The sequence below is a fragment of the Columba livia genome, chromosome 1, assembly GCF_036013475.1.
Source record: "Columba livia isolate bColLiv1 breed racing homer chromosome 1, bColLiv1.pat.W.v2, whole genome shotgun sequence".
Lineage (NCBI taxonomy): Eukaryota > Metazoa > Chordata > Aves > Columbiformes > Columbidae > Columba > Columba livia.
The window spans coordinates 63,914,641-63,929,324 of NC_088602.1; the positions used below are offsets into that span (position 1 = coordinate 63,914,641).

Below are 14,684 nucleotides of genomic sequence, written 5' to 3' on the forward strand. Positions count from 1 at the left end.
TTGTGCTTGGAGGTTTGGGCCGTTTTTTTGTCACCCACATGCCCTCTGGAGACAACTGGGAACAAACTGGATGTTGGATGTGATGTAATTTCCTGAACAGATGACACCTTGCTAGCACTTAGCAGAATTCCCAAATACTATTTAGTAACTGTAAGTATTTGGAAAGCTCAAGCTGCTTCCCTATGGGGAAGAAATCTTTTACAATTAATGGTGATTTAGCTGTAATTTCAAGAAGGGGGTGATTTTTGTTTGTGTAAAAACAAAAACCAAACAAAACCAACACTGTAGTTCTCTGACATTGTTATATATATGTTAAGAAACCTGCAAGTGTTTAAGAACCTGCTTGCTCTCTTACCTGTATACATAAATAAGCCTGGTAATTAGCCCTATCTAGGCTAAGGGAAATGTTGCCCCTTTCTTCTGCTCAGGAAGAGGGCAGCCCTAAAGAAAACAAAGCATCTCTTCTTCCTGCCACATTTCCAGTGTCAAGGTTTCCTTCAGTGAATCTGTTTATTAAAATCTAAAATAGTAATTTTTGTCCCTCATATCATGGGAATCACAATACTTTATTCTTTATTATTTTTTTTTTTTATATTATTTCACTTTTTGAATATCCATGTTCAGGGGTGTTCTTTCACCTAGTTAAACTAGGTTTTAGAGGATATTTTTAAGCTGAATATTGACTTGTTCTGCTGAAATTAGTGATATTGATATTTTTTGCCTTTATACAGTTGTAACTAGGATCACATATATCTTGATATTTGTATATTGGTATTTTTTGTTTGTTTGTGTGTTTGGTTGTTGTGGGTTTTGTTTGTTATTGTTTTGTTGTTGTTTTGTATTGTGTGTTGTTTGTTTGTTTGTTTGTTTGTTTTGTGGGATATTTTTTTTGTGTTTTTGTGATTAGCTCCCTGCCCTACAATATAAGCATTTTGAGAAACTACATAGGACTCTTGAAGTTTTGATTTTGGGTACAATACCACAGATGGTTTTTATGGACTGCACATGATACCATAAATGGCTATTATAAACTGTGTTTTTTCTTTAAATAAAATCAAAAATATGATAATCTGTATGTAACTGTCAACATTATTTAACATTATTTGAGCCTTTTCTTTCAAGTAGCTAGGTTTTATTCTTCTTGCAGAAAATTTTCTTCTTTTCTTTTAATTTCAGAAATCAACCTACAGCATTTTCATGTCTGACTACTGGTACTGGAGGTTGATCCCCTGCAAAGAAACTGGAAGCTGCAACTGTTTTGCAACAACCGACCAGTCTAATGAAGAAAAAGAAGAAGATACAAACCATCGGGTTGTGGTGTCAGATATCATGCAGCTTGTGCGAGATAAGCAGGAGGTGCCAGAAACCACAGCAGGTGAGAAAAATACAGTATATTTTGGAAGTTGCCAAACTGTGTTAAGAAGATGACTGATTGCTTTAAGAACTTTAGCAATAGTGTCTCATCATTAGCAATAAGAGTAGGGCAGGGAACCTAAATAAAGAATAGATGAGTATTCACTTGGAAGAGGCTGATGTCACCACAAAAACAAATGTTTAACAGCAGCCAGTGAAGACCTTTACTCAGGGGGACTGATGCGCGTTCTAAGAAATTAAAATAATTCCATAAATTAATTGATTTGCAAAAAATAGTCATCCCGGAGAAACCTGACCTACCTTCCTACAGTGTTAAAATCGTACTCTAGAGAAACTGCTGAGAATCAAGTACAAAATACCTCTGCGCCTTATCACATCGCCTTTGTTGCAGAAAACTATGAGTGCTAGTTTATATTTCCAGGGATTAAGAATGCTTTTTTTTTCTGGTACCATCTGATCTGATATTTACTCATGCAGGAGGCTGTTACATTCATATATGAATTATGTGACCTTTGCCTTGGTACTAGTGCAGATGGACTCTAATTCTATAATTTGATTAGCAGTTGCATCTGAGAGTGACTGGTCTTTATTAACACAACTTAATTTCATTTGTTAAATAAGTTTTTTAAAAGCCTTCTAGATAGTTAAAATATCTACACATATTCATGCAAACCTGTCTAAGTTGGAAAGATGATTGAAAACCAGAAAGGTGAAATTCACTAAAATGCTGGTTTGCATTTAGTGTACAATTATAAGGCAGGATACAACTCCTTTGTAATAAAAGCAAGAAAGATTCTTTCAGCCTGGATGAGATAATGATGTTGGTGCTACTACACAATGATTCATATTCTGCTGGGGCTTACCAGGAAGTAGTTATTAGAGTAACCATTTGATTTGTATACTAATGAGGTCTCAGCTAGAATATGAGATTTCTTTTGAGGGCAACAAGGAAAGATTAAAACAAACAAACAAAAACAACAACAACAGAAAAACCACACCAAAACTGCAGGAATTCCAGAGGAGGACCTCAGGATTGATCAGAGGTTTACAAAATACAGCCTTTGTGGAAATAAGGAGAGTGTATCTAGACTACAAGAGAAAACATAAGGGAGAGCACACATATCCTTACTTTTTAGTGGAGAACTTTGTAAGTTATGGAAGAATGTGGACATCTGCTTGTTTTAATTTTCTTGTTTATATCTAATAAATATCTAATAAGAAGAACAAGAAAACATGAACTCAATTTCTGCAGAGATTTAGACCTAATTGCAGGGATTGTTAAACAGACCGCTTAAACAGCTTGTGTGCTCTCTAGTCTGTTCTTAATGAAATCTCCAGTGAAATGAAGCACCACTGGGAGTCAGCTAGGTGGGCTTGATTCCTTCTTAGTGCTTTGAGCTAGGCTAAGAGATATCAAGAAGGTTTTGGTATTTTTTTTTAGTATGGTGCTTCTGTGATGGAAGAAGAAACAAACAAGTCCTGGAAAGGTTTGGAGTATAAAGTCAGAGGAAGGGTAGTTCTGTCTTTTGTCATCTGGAGGATTTAAAATGGTAAATTGCTACTCTTCCTTTCCAGAAATTCAGGGAAGAGCTATGTTAGGTTCAGACTAAGGTACATGTGTATCAACAGTGAATCAATGGTTGACTGGTAGATCTATAGAGGAAGCTTAATAAGCTATACAGATCAGAACAAATACAGTGAAGGCAAACCAGGAAGTGAGTGTATATACATTCTGCATAGCACCGATAATAACCTGCACGTATGTGGCTATGCTAATATCACCTTTTAGCTGTGGCTGCTGTCCTGTCACTGAAGTCCATGTGGAAAGAATATGTGGTTTAGTGAAAAAAGTTTTGGACTTTGTTTCCTGGCTTGAGATGTAGCAAATTTTTCATTGAGGATTACATCTGTGCCTGCCTTGAAATCTGAATTGAAAGCTGTTAATAAAAACTGGAAAGCACCTGATAATACTCTTTGTCCTTGGAAGAAGTGAGATTTAGTTTTCAAAAAGATATATGTTGGTTTTCTTTTGACTTGATGAAGACAACAATGTGTAGAGTGGGGAAAGAGCTTTCCTAGAGCTAGGCGTGATAAACTTAATTGCAGATCATTTTCTGGCAAAGTTATTTAACTTTAAAACTGAAAACAGTATGAAAACTTTTTCTACGTCATAACTGTTCTGACATAGAAAGGTAGTATCGAGGATTGAATGAATCATTGTGCTTGTGGCCATTTCATTGGGTTTTGATTTTTCACAAATTATTGCTCTTACTTGATACAATTTGGATGTTAATATTTTCTGACTCCTTCAAAGGACTGATGAAAAGAATCTTCTCAGAAAAGAACTACAGCAGCGTAATGTGGTGAATATTTAAAATGGGCAATTTGTATGTTGGGTATATTGTGGGATGAGCAGTTGTTTTGCTCTAGTTCCAATAGTTATTTGAGTACTTATATCAGGAAAAGCAGCAAGTATTTTTCAGTTGGTAAAGAAAGCCACTGTGAATACAGTCTTCTGGTGGGAAAAGGCAGAAAGATAAATGCTGCTGTGGAAAATAATGTCAGCAATGTTGTTGGAGACATTTCCCTTCTTAAATTTTTGCTGCTGTAAGCAAATGTGAGGGTTCTTAGTTTCTCACGCAGACTAACATTACTGTAGGATGGAGAGCATCTTGCTGCTCTTCTTAGTTAAACCATATGTTGCTTTTGCTGAAGTTTTCTGTTCCCTCCCCAGGAACTCATCTGCTATGCCATTGGTACTATATTAATAGCAATATTTTTACTTCAGGGATTTCCTAGAAGTTATAATTAAGATCAGGTCTTCATTGTGTCTGTGAGTTTACACGTTTTTGCTTGAGAATATGTGCCATCGTGGAAGGCTTGAAAGCCTAATTTGAAAGCTACAGATGAAGCAGCATGCAAAATTCTGCTTGAGGCAGAGCACAACTGAGATGGAAGCATGATAATGTCCTACCAACTTGTGTGTGCTATTGCCTCATTTCAAATTGTGTATGTAATACATCCTTCCCCCTCTTGTCTTCAGAAGAGGCCAGAAAATGGAAAGCATAGAAGACAGGCATGAGGCCTTTAAAAATTAAAAGGAAAAAAAAAATCCAGTATTTTTGCGTTTTCTTAGTGCATGTTTTATTGTTCTACCTGGTTGGGGTTGGTTTTTCCTCCATTCGTATTCCAAACAGATCTGAAGTGATCTTTTCACAGAGTTTTTTAGCCTCCTGCCATGATGCTAAAGCAGTAGGGACGCAGAGGAAACCTCTTGTGATATGAAGATTTGGTGGTGTGACATCTTGGGAACTGTGATTGCTGGTGTTGTAGCAAACAGCCGCGAGGGTGCTACAGGCAAAGCTTTTATAAAAAAGTAAGGGAACTATGGTGACACTGCCCAGGTTTTGAGGAATCAAGGATACAGGTGACTGCTGACTGCTATGTTTGAAGTTTACATGCTCCAAACTTACCTAAGAAGACTTTATGGGTAGAAAAATTATTTTTTAAACATTTTTAATTATAAGATGGGTGTCCCTTTAACCTTTTATGTGATTTTTCATGCAAAAATCCTAACAATTACAAGGCAGCTGAAAAAACAGTGACTGTGATGTGCCAGTTCTAACGCTTGTAACAGTGCTGTGTCAGCTGTTGCACTCACAGGCACTTGAAATGGTCCTGTTACATCCACATGCTCTTGGAAAGAAAAGTGCTTGGTATCATCTCAAAGCATAAAATTGCATTGTTTTCTATATGTAAACACCTTTTAGGCACTGCTCAATGGCATTATGAAGCTGACAGCTTTGACTGAATTATACACCTGCTACAACATCACTCTATGGAACAGTCTGGTCAGGTTGTGTTATGAAGACCACTGATAGCTCATCATCTTCATCAGAGGGAGGGAAAAAGGCAACAACATGCTGCCTCTGAAATGCTTGTGCATCTGGGTAACTCCAGTTATACTCTGAACCCAGAGTATAACTTCGGTTATACTAAGTAGCCACTTCTTTCCACTAGAGTCAACTCTATGAATACAAAATTTCAGTAGTAACGTATGAGGGAAACATTGTAGGTGTTCATTGTTATAATAATTATACTGTTGTAAATTAAGTGACTTTTCAGAAAAAACGGTAGCTAATGCTTTTTGGATCAAGTCCATTCAATTCCTTGATGTCTACAAATACAACCTTTTAAAGAACTTAATTAAGCAACTAGAAATCATCTCTTAGAAGCTGCTTTAATTGGTAATTCCAAGAGTGCCAGGATTAAACCAGAGCATTTTGGGGGTAGAAGCCCTCCATTTATGCGATGTATTTGGAAAGTTCCTTGATTCTTGGAGCTATCTTATATTCCCCAAGCGCTTTATCATGTTCAACATCTCACTGGAGCTTTCATTTTAATCTGCAAAGCTGTGAACATTACACCATACCTCAAGTAAAAACTGGATGAAAAGCTTCTTTCAAAGGATTACTGATAAACTAGATTAATACCCTTACCCGGTATATGTAGAAAATGAGGCTATGAATGTCATACTAAGTATTGTTGATGAGGTTGTTTGCATACTCAAAAAAAAAAGTCAAGACCAAAAGGCATTTGGAGATTTGTGCAGCTGCAACAAGACCTTTTTTCATGGGAGTGACGACAGCGTGCTGTCATCTGATTAACATTGGTGCGTCTTCTGTGGAACAAAGATGGCATTCTAGAATTCTCAGCCTGTCCATATAGATGCTAAAAAGCCCATGAACTTTTTTGCTTTTAAAAAGAAGACAACTAGGGCAGGAGTCCCTAAGCTGTAATACAGCTACTGCTGTCCCTGGTGGCATCTGTCATAATGCTCAAAGAGAGGGGACTAGGGGATTTGGTTTCTTTTTTATGAACATAGAACTGGGATCACCGTAACTGTTGGCAGAGAAAAGTGTTTGCTGCTTTTTGTCTGCCTGGTGGCAGTGGGTTGTCCCTAAAGAACCCGCTGGATTTTACAGTGGGAGCTTTTTAGTATATCCATGCTGAGCTTTCTGTTTGGTACTAGTACTTTGATGTGAAGTGCACGTCCAAGGAAGATAGAGCAGATATTATGTGTGCACAGTTAGCATTTCTCAGTGTTGAGGCTATTTGCTTACAGCAGAACTCAATTTTATAAATAAATGTCTTTACAAGTCTGTTAATTTACTGGCTGCTGTAGGACTGGTATCAGTCTCTGTATATGTTTATAAGCCAATGTTTTTATGAGTTTGTTAGCTAAAAGAGCAGCTTTATATTAAAACTGAATTTCTGTTGAAGGAATTTGGCAAATTTCTATGAGTTTAACTTCTCAAAATGAGACGTTTAAATCTAATTGGAATAATCTGTCTAACAACATAGGAGAACCTTTGCATGTTAAACTTCGTCTGTGTTGTGTTGCTGCCTCAAGTAATAGAGCAATGAAATCCCAGCTTGATTAAAATCAGTAAAGTCTTGTCAGGATTTAAATCTTAAAACTTCTAAGCTATGCAGGTTAACCAGCCTCTTAAATGAAATTAATATTAAACATCTTACTCTAATTCCTTCTTTCCTGGGAATTACAGCAAATATGGAATATATAAAAATAGCTTCTTGTTCAGCTAGCAGCATTCAGTTCAAGAAGTTAGAACACAAAAGCTCCATTAGTGTAAAAAGGCATTTCTAGCTAAAAATGAGGAGAGATATTCCAGTAATGTCAGCAATAAAATTCAGTGCGTGTGTGCATATTTGTGTGTTGATATCTATATCTATATCTATATATCTTTAACTTGGTGCCACACTTGATGAATTTTCAGTTCAACTGCTGTTTGTTTTTCCCACATGTTGTGGGTATTTCATACAGTAACAGAGGAAGAATAAAGCTTAAAAAAAAAAAAAAAAAGACATTTTCAGTAAATAGTGCTGCCTGAAATTACTCTTAGCCTTTATTAACTACTAGTCACCTTTTGTTTGTTTGTTTGGGGTTTTTTGTTTGTTTTGTTTTGGGTTTTCTTGTGTATTTTTGGTTTTGTGGTGGTTTTGTGTTTTTTTTTGTTGTTGTTGTTGTTGTTTTTGTTCTCCTTCAAAATTCCCTGAACCCAACTGAGAAAGATTTTAGGGGGAAGGTCACAACTACTGTGTGCTGCAGTGACTTATACTGATTCATGACAACTTTTAATAGTGTGTTAGGTGTATTGGAAACACCATTTCTTTATCGTTGCACTTCTACTTTGTCCCTGTTTTCTGTTTGTAATAAGCAGCCCAGCCACAGCATTTGTTATTTTTCCCTTTCCATTCTCCCATTTCCTAGAGAGTCTTTTGCTTTTCAGAAATAGTTTGGCTGGGGTTCCTTGTTAGCTGTGAGATGATGTTAACCTGGGAGGTGTAGCTGGGGCGCTGCCAGCCTGGCTGCCTTTGTTTTGCTGCCCTTTGGTTGTGTGCTTGGGGAGCTCCTTGCCAAGGGAGAGGCAAACACCAGTGATGTGTACAAAGAAGCAAGAACTTTATCAGATTGAGCTGGGGGAAGCTGTACCTGCTTTGTTCTGCGTGGTGTTCAAAACACGCTCACGGTAAGATGTGATGCACGCAAACTGAAATTTGGAGTTTCCTCAAATAGTGGCATTTTTACATCATGTAGAGGGGTATGAAATTATTCTCTAGCAATATTAAGCTAGTAAAAGGTAATACAACTTTCTTAGGTTTATATATTTAATATTACATAGTCATAGATGTCCTATTGTTTATAATCTACTTGAAATAAATGGTTGTTAAATCATAAGAGAAAGCAATAACATTTAGTTCATTATGAAAATTAATAACTTTTGTGATCCATCTGGATGCAACGAACCTTTCTCTTTTGATTTAAATCATGCTTCACCTTTCAGATATTCTCCGTGCAAGATGAAACATTAGATACATGCTGACACTAGAGTAGGAAAGCTTTGTCAATTCTGTTTAGTCCCTGACATGAGTACCTTTGTGCTTTTGGTGCCTCAGGTGGCTCCAAAGAAATTGGAAAAGTGCCTAAGCAGCAAGTGTAATTGAAATTCAGCAGGGGTTACATGTCTAACCTATTTAAGCATTCTGTAAATCCCATTTTTCTGCGTCTGTAGGCAGTGAATATCTTTGTAACTCTGCTTGATTATAATATCTCAACTGGAAACCAAACCAAACCAAACTCTGTTACAGAAACTGCCTTATTCTTCTGAGAAGGGAATGCATGACCTTAGACATCTCATGCTTCTGATGTGCCTCCCGTGTAATGAAGAGCAGACGCATAGCAAGTTTAGAGTTCTTCCTTGCTTATGTCCTCTGCTTCTGTAATGGGACTGCTTGCTGGCTTTGGCACTTACTCCTAAGGCCATGAAGATGGAGAAGTTGGGAATGTAAACATTAGGTCTAGCATAGGTGCAGTAGAAACTATCTGAGCTACAAGGTTGCACATGCTACCTTAATAATCGTTTCAGTGTCACCTACACATCTGTAGGGTAAAGAGTAGTGGGTTACAATAACTCACTGGCTTCCAGCTGGACCTTTTGTCATGGAAATGAATTGCTTTGCCTCTCTTATAGCTAATACCCAGATTAGCTCTTGGGTTCAGTTGTTGCCTCTGGCGCAGAGGAATCACTCACCCTGTTTCATGCAAATGCATGGATTTGCTGAGGTTAATCAATGCACCCTCTTTGAGTGTTTAGAACGTCAAACCATCACTACACGGGAGGAGAGAGCTTTGATAACAGAAATATTGGGAAATAATGAAATAAGTAAGGTTGGGTTTTTTTAAATTCTATTTTTGCATTTTGCTATAGCTCCAACATGCAAGGTGCATAGAAATCTACCACTGAAAATAGACAGCTGTCTAGGAACTTCTTTTGTTCACAGGTACAAACTGTAGACCAGATGCATAATGATATGGCTGGGTTTCTTTACTGTTGAAAGTTGAACTGGTTTGGAGTTAACTAGAATTGGTTAAATGGCCAGCTGTCAAAGGAAAACCTTTTCCTCTAGCTAAAGGTATTGTGTTTGTTTTAATAGCTAGAGGCTAAAGAGAGTTCATTTAATTTGGACATGCAATTTAAATTACTTGGTGAGCAGTTCTGTTTTCTTAGCTTGTCAGATCTGCATCAGCCTATTTGTTGATCATAAAGTACATTAGAAAAATTGCAATTCTTCAAAATTATTTCTTGCACATAATTAGATTATTGCCTGTAGTCTAAAAATATAATCTAAACCAATTATTGAACAGATTAATACTTTTTCCATTAACTATTACTAAACTTTTTATGTAGAGAGGAGGAGGGAAATGAATTTGATATTGCATCTGGAGTCTGTCAATTAAGCTTACTGCTGTCAAATTTGTGTGACCTGTTTTGCAAAGGCTTACCTGGGGAAATATACTTTTGCTAATTATTAAATGTGTGGAAGGAGGGAGGGAGGGAGGCAGGCAGAGAGAGAAGGAAGGTTCTGTGGTAGCCCTGTGCCATGTGTGACTTCCTTCCAAGAATCATCTTGGGGCAAAAGAGCTACACTGAAAATGGTGGATTGACTTGATTTTTTTGTTAGGGAAAGCAGCAGCCGCAAATAAGGTGCAGCAGAAAATAAGGTGCCTGGGATTAACTGCTGCCAAAGAGACCTGTCCAAAAGGTGAAGTTTCCAGAGTAACGATATCAATGCCACTTCTGCTGAGGTTTCTGAGAAGTGGTGAGCAGGTCCCTGAAAAACCAGGCAGTCTTGCCAGCAGCTTCTCTTTCCAGTAAGGTGTGTGGATACACGCAAGATGTTGTGTATTTGCAGAGAAGGTGCTGGAGACCTTCATAATGCTCCCAGGACTTGTTCCCGATTGGAACGAGGCTGGTGGGTCTAAAGCAGAATCAGTTCTCTTAATGCTGCCTGAAGTCCTCTTCGCTAGCACTCTGTGTGCTGAAGAAAGGGTTTTTCCCAGGAGGCATCCTGGAAGTTTCTTTTTCCACATAGGCAGGGCTTGCAGTCAGAGGAGTGAGGAAAACAATACTGCAAAAAGGCCCTGTTACATGTTAAGGAAGCTGTCTTTACTTTTTTTCCCCCCTCCCTATTATTGCTCATTTTGAGAAACACTTCTTATTATAGAAAGTATACTATATATTCAAGAACTATATTACATGTAGAAATTTGCCATTCCATCTGCACGCTGTAGTGTACTTTTGTATCATTCCAGCTCTGAGCAACAGTATGATGCATTTTATTGCACACCTGGCATATTTTGTTCCACAGAAATCTACTCTTTTCACTGTTGAAAAACAAATTTACATAGGAAGGCTATAAATGAGATTATAGAAGGTATCACACTGGCATATGTGTGTGCAGCCAGGACTGAGCCCAAAGGGAGCAGCTGGGTTGTTTTCCCATTTTACCAACTGGTGTGGTTCCAGCAGGGCTGCTGGGCTTGCTTTTGTTCACTGTGCTACAGTGAAGAGTCTCACCAGCCTCACCAAGGAGAGAGGAGTGCTAATGTTTGGGGGACATTGGTAGCATTTAGGTATTTTAAGTCCAAGAGGGTGTCCCTCATTCTCTTTGTAATTCCTTTAGTAGTTTTGCTGGTGAAGATTGGGCTATCTGGGGCTTATGGGTCCCCTTGGCTTCACTCAGACCTGCTGCCTTCTTGAGAAGGCTGCCTACAGTTTCATGTGTGCTGTTTTCTTAAGCTGCTACATGTGCCCACTCTACACCTTGCTGAGCTTCTCAGAAGGTAGGAGGGTCAGCTTCGTGCAGGCTGGATACAGAGACTTTGGGGTTCCCAACATATGTCATAGCACAAACTGATTGGAGCACTTGCTGAGAAAAAGAGGGTGCACTTCGGTTTCCTCCTCAGCCAAGAGGGCTGGGTGGAAGCCCAGCTGACCGTCTGGGTGACGACACTGTCTTGAAGGAGCCAAGATTCATGAGACCAGGGTGTTGGTAGTAAAGGGAAACTTGGTTACCTGCTGACTGAGTGAGGCCCTAACTTGTAAAATGGGAGTCTTGAGTTTTGTGCTGTTTGCATTCATCCATCTAATAAAAAATCGCTTTAAATGTGATGCATAATCAGTGCTTGTAATAGGGATCCTGTTCTCATCTGACTGCGTTTTAAGAGATGGAATTACGTGGATGTCAAAAGCCAGGCAAGGGCTGTGACTGTGAACCCTGATCACGATATGTGCCTTTTAGCAGGCAGATGAAATGCCACTCTTTGCAGAAAGAGGGATGGAGCTCAGCTACTCCTCTGTTGTTGACTTTGATTTGCTTAGGTGGAACCTGCCAGAGACTTGGATTATCCTGGGGCCTTCTCACAAAGCCTCAATTCTTCCTGTGCTCTACTTGAGGAATTTAGACCCCAGCAGATTCTGTTATGGAAGGCAAATGCTGGGTGTCATTAGGCCAAAGTTCTTCGGGATTCTTGTTCTTAGCATTTAATAGGTTCACGTGGGATCATCTTCTTCTCCATGGAGTTTTGCAGAACTTTTGCTTGGTCTGATCTGGCTGCTTATTAGTCACTGCTGTTTGGTTGTGTGTTCTTGAGGGAAAAACAGAGTTAAAGAGCAAAAAAGGTGCATAATAAACCTCTTCATTGCATGAACTTGAAGACTGATTGAGTGCCTTTACTGGCAGAATGTCTGTCAACTGGTTCTGTTGGCCTAGTGTATCTAATATTCCTAGAAGATGTAATATAAATACAGTGTCTCCAAATAGCAAACAGAAGTCACTGCTATTCTTTTATCCATCTTTTTGTTGTGTTTATTTTCCTCTTGGAGAGGTCAGGAGAGAGAAAATGCATATTTTAAAATGTTGTTCTTTTCAGTTCTGGTTTTGCAGTGACCAGGATGCAGAAGTATCCAGAGATGAGTGCTGTAGTCATTTTTCTGCTACTGCGTCTGGCCCTTTAATCTCTTGTAAGAAATTCAATCTTTCTCTTTCTTGCCCAGTAGATGTTGCTGTTGAATCAGTAACACTGAAAGAGGACAAGGGGGAAAAAGCTTTCAGAGCCCAGAAGGTATAGTAAGTATTCCTGTATCTTATCCAGAGAGAAAAGAGGTCTAACTTAAAGTAGTGTCCATGGTGTTTTGTTTTATATACATCAGCTTGGGAATCTGCAGCCTGAATGAGAAGGAAGCATTGTGTTTGCAACTTTGAGTTATAGGTTTAATGTCCTGTGGAAGAACTGCAAGGACTGTAGATTTTCTACCCTGCATCTCCATTGTGGCTTTAGTAAATATTCAGATTTTGTACTCTTATCCTAAGAAGCATAAATCATGTTGGTTGTGATGATGCTTCTATAGCACAATACAATTTTGCAAAGCTGTACCATATGGTAAGAATAGGCATTCCCATAGCTCTCTAAGTCAGCATTGTCCCTTGGAAGCTGGGACCTTGCCAAGTTGTTGGAGCATCTTTTAGGATGAAAGCTCTGGAAACAGGGTGGGTTTGGCACAGTCTTGTTGAAGGAGACAAAGCAAGGGAGGCAGGTCTCTTTGGGAGAGGAGACTATAACTGTTTTCCTCTTTATTCTTTTTAAGGTGACATGCGTCCTTTAGCAACACCTGCTCAGTAAGATTATGGATAGCGAAGGCACTTTTTTTTTTTAATTAAATGCAGTCTGGTCTTCTAAGAGAGTCTGAGGAATAGTTTGCTATTGGTCAGAAAAAATGAATGAATAAGATACTGAGTAAATGAGTAATCTGCTGAATTTCCCTCTTATATGGGAAAACATCTGCACCTATTGGTTTCCTTGGAAACAAATTCACTGCAAAAGCTAAATGAACTGCACTGAGCCTGTGTATTTATCTGCATTTGAGAAGAGTTGAACATGCACACTTGGACCTTTTTACTATGTGTGTTTCTCAAATGCTGTGTTGTTTATGCTGTTCTCGCATAAAACACCTGATCAAAGGAGATGTGTGACATGCTTTGGATTTTGGACAGAACAAGAAGAAAGGTTGGTCTTTCTTTTCAAGTCTAAACATGGATTGTGTGTTTATATTTAATTACAGACAGCATCTAGTTTTCTGAATACTTATTTTTAAAGTCTTGCCTTTTAAAGTTCAATGCTGTTGTTTGCATATTATTGCAGTCTTAGCTGGGTTTTGGAGTTGGAGATCAGAGAGCTGCTGAAAGCAATTGCTGGTACATTTGCCTCATAATAGCATTTTGGCATGAGATTGGGTTTATTCCTAATTTAATTAATTAAATCTGTATGGGATACATGTATGTGTTCTCATGTATTTCTGTTCTGGCTGTGAGAGGAGGATGATTTCATATAATGTGTTAAAAGATTTAAGTGATGCTTATGATTAGCTTCAACTGTTCAAGCCAAAAACAAATCTGTGCAACAGTGTGGTTGTGTGAGCATATCAGGAAGAATTAATTTAAAACATACTTGTATTATTGTACTTTAAGAAAGAGAAGCTCTGTTAAGCAAGTATGGCGTAAGAATTAGATTGTTTTTCAGCAGGTATGTTTAATGTATCTTCATGTGTGTACCTGGGTCACAAGTAAGTGAGGTAGAGGTCACATTTGCGACTGTCTTTTTGTTAGTAGAATGGTTTGCTATATATACTGGACATGGCACTGAGAAGACTATGCTGTATAGAAAAACACTTTTAACACAGGTTGAAAAAACATTAGCTGTAGCTTGTCTAATATTATAGAAGCATCTTTCAGTGATTCCATGGTGGGCTTGCTTACTGAAACAGGCTTTAAAATATTTCATAAACTTCTTTTCCTCTCTAACAGGGAACAGCTGTTCACATGAAATTATATATAAGTTTAGTCACTAGGCCCTTTGCTTTTGATATTTTATTCATGAATATTAAACAACATTTCAATCTGAGACCTTACTGTGTTTTCCCTACAGATAATGTTGCCTGTCATTGCTGAGGTATATGTTTTTAAAGAGTTCTTTCCCTAGAAAGAACTTGAAGTGAAGCTTTCATGGACTTTCTTTTGTTACTTTTTGCTTTGGGTGCTCCAGATTACATTAGAATAGTCCGTGTGCTCTGTCTATACAAACAGCCTAGTTTGGGAGTTGGGGAGAGCAGGCAGATACTGTCTTCTTCCATGAGAAATCAGTCTTTACTTTTAAATACTCTTTTATAAATGTCAGGGGAGAGGAAGGAAAGGAACAGGAGTGAAAGAATTATTTGTATGTCAGCTGTTATTCATGGTCTGTCTTCTGAATCCTGTCCTACCCTTCCTTGTTGTCTCTACACATTTAAAGACCTAGAAAATTAATACAAAAGTATTCATTCTATTGTAAAGCAAATAGTGCAGGTCCTTGAACAGCATGTTGCCTAGTCCCATGAAAGCAATATAATTGA

General features: G+C 38.2%; 1 protein-coding gene across 13 annotated transcripts in view; it reads left to right on the forward strand.

The window, feature by feature from the left end:
* MCF2L (MCF.2 cell line derived transforming sequence like) overlaps positions 1-14,684 on the forward strand; it is a 163,906-nt gene that overhangs the window by 9,098 nt on the left and 140,124 nt on the right. For 12 of the 13 annotated variants that reach the window (XR_010471714.1, XR_010471715.1, XM_065058970.1 and 9 more), the window contains exon 2: positions 1,177-1,375. Coding sequence is in view for 10 of the 13 variants with exons in the window: in XM_065058970.1 (XP_064915042.1) it covers positions 1,198-1,375 (178 nt within the window). In the remaining 3 variants the exon portion in view is untranslated. Of the gene's footprint in view, positions 1-1,176; positions 1,376-13,281; positions 13,304-14,684 lie in introns of those variants that run through there. The other variant, XM_065058931.1, reaches the window with a different exon arrangement.